General features: G+C 46.9%; 1 protein-coding gene across 1 annotated transcript in view; it reads right to left on the bottom strand.

Annotated features, from left to right (window-relative positions):
• EIF2S3 (eukaryotic translation initiation factor 2 subunit gamma) overlaps positions 1 to 3,850 on the bottom strand; it is a 19,059-nt gene extending 15,209 nt beyond the window's left edge. The window contains exons 1-2 of the mRNA XM_009276941.1: positions 3,756 to 3,850; positions 1,392 to 1,461 (exon numbers count right to left, since the gene is read on the bottom strand). Coding sequence (XP_009275216.1) covers positions 1,392 to 1,461; positions 3,756 to 3,850 — 165 coding nt within the window. The remainder of the gene's footprint in view (positions 1 to 1,391; positions 1,462 to 3,755) is intronic.
• Between the last annotated feature and the right edge of the window lie 53 nt (positions 3,851 to 3,903).

Here is a 3,903-nt window from a genome sequence, read left to right as displayed (position 1 = left end):
CGCACGCGCGGGGCGGGGCCGCGGCGGCGGGAGGGGGCCTTGCGCCTGCGCCCTGCGCCTGCCGCCGGGTAACGGTCGCGGGCTGCGGGTGGTGCGGGGCTCCTGAGGGGAGGCCCTGGGGCGGGTGAAAACGCACCGCTAGGGAGTACGTGCGGGTGGTCTTACACACAGCTTTCAGTTGCTGCTGCTGGAACAAATGTCTGGGGAATCCGCGCTTCGAAGTATTTCTCTGGAAAGGGGATTGTCTTTTGTCTACGACAGGCCGGCTGGGCCCGCGGTTACTTTGTGCTGTGCGTACCACATACGTAAAATACTGCCGTTGCTTCGGTAGGGTGATCAGGATGGGGACCTAGTTTGGTTGAAAGGTACACCAAAAAAAGGAGATTCATCCTGTGTTTATGGTTTATAACAAATGTTGATGCATGTCTAACAGCATGACAGTGTAGGTTTAGTTGGGGCAGTGAGTGGGTGTGATACAGAAAGGAACATGGGGGTAAAATCGAAGCCAGATATGCTTGTATGTGCTGGAAGTGAGCATATCTAATTTGAGGTCTGATCAGCTTATCAGCTTGAACAGTAAAATGCCACTCTGCATATGTTAGTAATCTCTGCTGGCCATCAGCCTGATAAGATTTTGAATTTCAATCTTTCTCTTGTTACTGTCTTTTGTAGGCTGAGTGTACTACATTTATAAGTATGTAGTAAGTATGTGTAAGTATGTAGTACGTGAGTGTTACGGAGACCATATGCATATAAGACCCTCCCGCAAGATATGCACAGCTTGAATCTTTTGTACCAAACAGCTAAAAACCCCGCCAAATGCGTGCTGTTTTCAGAGTTGGGTATGACATAAATGCTTTAAAAATCTAATAAAATCCCTGATCCAGTGATGAGAGCCAGCTTAGAGGTTCGACAGAGACTAAAGGCTAAATTCACAACCCTGCCCCGTGGAAAATTGAATTGACTTCTCCTTCATGGAAACTTCTTAAAGGCATAGAGGTTGCTACTAATAGGATTTCTTCCATGATCAGAGAAACAGGTTTCAATGTAAGTAACCAATTATGTCAAATACATGCACACTCATCAACGGTGGCTTTACCTGCTGGAAAATGTGACGGTTCTCAGATTTTGCCTGGCTAACTGCCTGGGTCAAAAAAACAGGTTTGGAGCAGACAACCATGTGGTTGAAATGCGATGATGGAAATCTGTGTAAAACTGGTATGCCTGGTTTAGCAATGCTTGTCACGTCCCGCTTTCGCAAATACTACTATTTCCATTCTTTCCTGATACAAGAGCTAGGAGTGAGTTTTGCTGTATATACCTAGAGCAAATACATTGCCAGCGTTCTCGTTTTTAAGAAATGAATGTGAAAATGTGGTAAGAAACCTTACAGTAAGTATAATGGTGTTGCCAATGACAAAATGTATTTTGTCTTGCAACCCAATAATTTTGCACATTGGTCTGGAAAATAAATTTGCGTATCTAATCTTCATCAGGCCACATGATGTTTTCAATTTTGTATAAAATATGTCACTTAGGGGAAAAACGATAGATGCTTATGACCGAGATACACAAAGTATAGTGGGAACATGATGCAATACTTGGTTGTAGTTGCCTCGACGTCCAGGCACGTATAATCACTCTTTTATGAAAATGAACTGAAAATACTAGACTCCGTAGTTACTTAGCTGTTTAAATTATGCAATAATGCAGTGCAATGTAAAATTATGGAAACAGTTTTTGTCACATTTGCAGCAGCCTTTAGAAAGGATTTAATCCTTGCCAAGAACTCTGTCAGGAATCTGAAAAAAAAAACAACCCAGACCCTGTTGCTCCTATTTTAACAATGAGATTATACATTTTACATGCTCTGAGATAGTCTTGTTACTTTGATTCACTGTATTTGGGAATATTTGTGGTATGAAGAAAAACCAGGAAAGTCTGAAGACTGCAAATGTCTAAAGTAGGTAAAAACATTTCTAGAAGTTGTCAAGTACATTATGCATATACGTATAAATTAAATGTTTAAAATTACTCAAATGAAATGGTAAACAGTGTATTAATATAACTCAGAAACGTATGTCCAGTGTTTTATTCATTGCAATAGTCTCATTTAAGCCAGTAGGAACTACTTAGTAACCGACTTTGTACAGATGCCTGAATCAGCCCAAACCTCTATGTAAATTAATGTTAACCAAGGTAATGTTGATGCCGCTGGTCGTTGTCAAGGGCCCAAATTTAACACTCACATTTTTATTTAGGAAATTAGAATTAAGGTGTTATTAACATATTTTGGTTTTTCAGTTGTCCAATGTAAAGGAGATTTTTTTTTTTGGTGCTTTTAAATGTTGAGAATAAGTATGTCAAAGCTGTCGGGCTTTTTTGTTGGGTTTTTTTTTGGTGAGGTTTGAGGTCGTCTTCTGTGGCAGTGTGTAGGAGAGACCTGAAAATCGTCTTACACCTCAGCTTGCCACAAACTGCAAATGGCGAAATGACAGTCAGGTAAAACCAAAACAGTCCTGCTAGCTTTTTCCGCCCTCACTGACCTGTGAAGTTCAAACATCCGAAGAGGGCAGAACGATGCATGAAGTTTTGTTTGTATCATTTCTGTGTATGAGAAACTTACTTTCTACTCCAGTTTTTCTGTGCTGAAGCGCGAGATGTGGGCGGGTACGTGCTTGGTACAGCAGAAGATACATCCTATGAATAAGGGAGAGAATGTCTTCCCTTTGAGACTTAGGCGGCAGGAAGGGTAGCTGTCTTGGCAGAGTCAGTACGTAAAGGCTGGTTGTTTCACCGTAAGCGCACAAGTAGCAGGTTTTCAAACAGCGACTGGGGAGATGGGGCAAATGTACCGCGTGAGCGAGCGGATGAGGTGGAATAGCATGGAGTGGGGAGAGGTCAGGCCGTTGGGATGAGGGAGTGAATGGGAGCAGGTGGATTGTAGTGTGGAAAAAGTGGGCGGTGAGGGAGCAGCAGGAGGGCAGAGTGGGAATAGCAGCGGGAAGTCTTTTGTGAAGCGGTGCATGCCATAGCTGGTTCATTGCGTGAAGCTGTGAAAGGTGGGAAAGACGTTCAGCCTGGGGGTGGCAGCTATAGAGGAGGTACGCTCTTGTTTTATAAATCAAGAATGGGGTGGGGGTGGTAGCGAGAGGCTGAAAATAAGCAGCGAAGGGGACGGGAATGGCAATAAACAGGAGAGGATGGCAGCGTGTGGCCTGCTATTTAAGGCAGCGACTGACATAGGAGGTGACGGGGAGGTACGTAGCAGGTAGCGAATGGTTTGGGGGTGGCAGTGGCAAACCGAAGGTCCACATTGCTTAGTTCAGCTCTTAGAATAAAGTCGCAGTTTGCCAGGCAGAGGCAAGAAAGAGAAAGCAAGGAGGTGATGTTTGTGCCAAGGCAAAGCCCTGTTCATCCCATGCTTGGCTGACGTTCCCCACGCTGAGCGCCTGTGGCCGGCGGCCCTGACCCGTTGGGCTCTGGTGACCCGGTTCCCACGCCGGCTGGCCGGGCTGCCCGTGGCGAGAAGGCAGCTGAGATCGGCCTGCAGCACCTGCAGCTGGCCAGGTGTCAGGGCAGGAGCTCAGCAAGCTCCGGACAGGGGTTGCTCTTGCCCGGGGCGGGTTTTGGCTCAACACCCCCGCGGGGCTGCTGCCCGAGAAAAGCGAGAGCCGCAGAAGCGTTGAGGAAAGGGGCCGTGGTTTGCAGCGGGACCCGGCCTGCAGGCTGAGGGGTGGAGGAGAGCAACACACCCTTGAGCCACCAAAAGTGGACGCTTGCGGATGAGCGTCCTCACGAGCCAGGCGCAGATGATGCTCGTTGGTGCGCTTTCCCAAGCCCCAGCCATGCGCGGCCTCCGCTAGGCTCCGGTAAGGGGCTCCTCTCCAGGGGCGTGCCCGG

Source organism: Aptenodytes forsteri, unplaced genomic scaffold (genome assembly GCF_000699145.1).
Source record: "Aptenodytes forsteri isolate BGI_AS27 unplaced genomic scaffold, ASM69914v1 Scaffold273, whole genome shotgun sequence".
In the NCBI taxonomy this organism is placed as follows: Eukaryota; Metazoa; Chordata; class Aves; order Sphenisciformes; family Spheniscidae; genus Aptenodytes; species Aptenodytes forsteri.
Note: the sequence above shows the minus strand (reverse complement) of the source record. Positions and strands in the feature narration are given on the sequence as shown.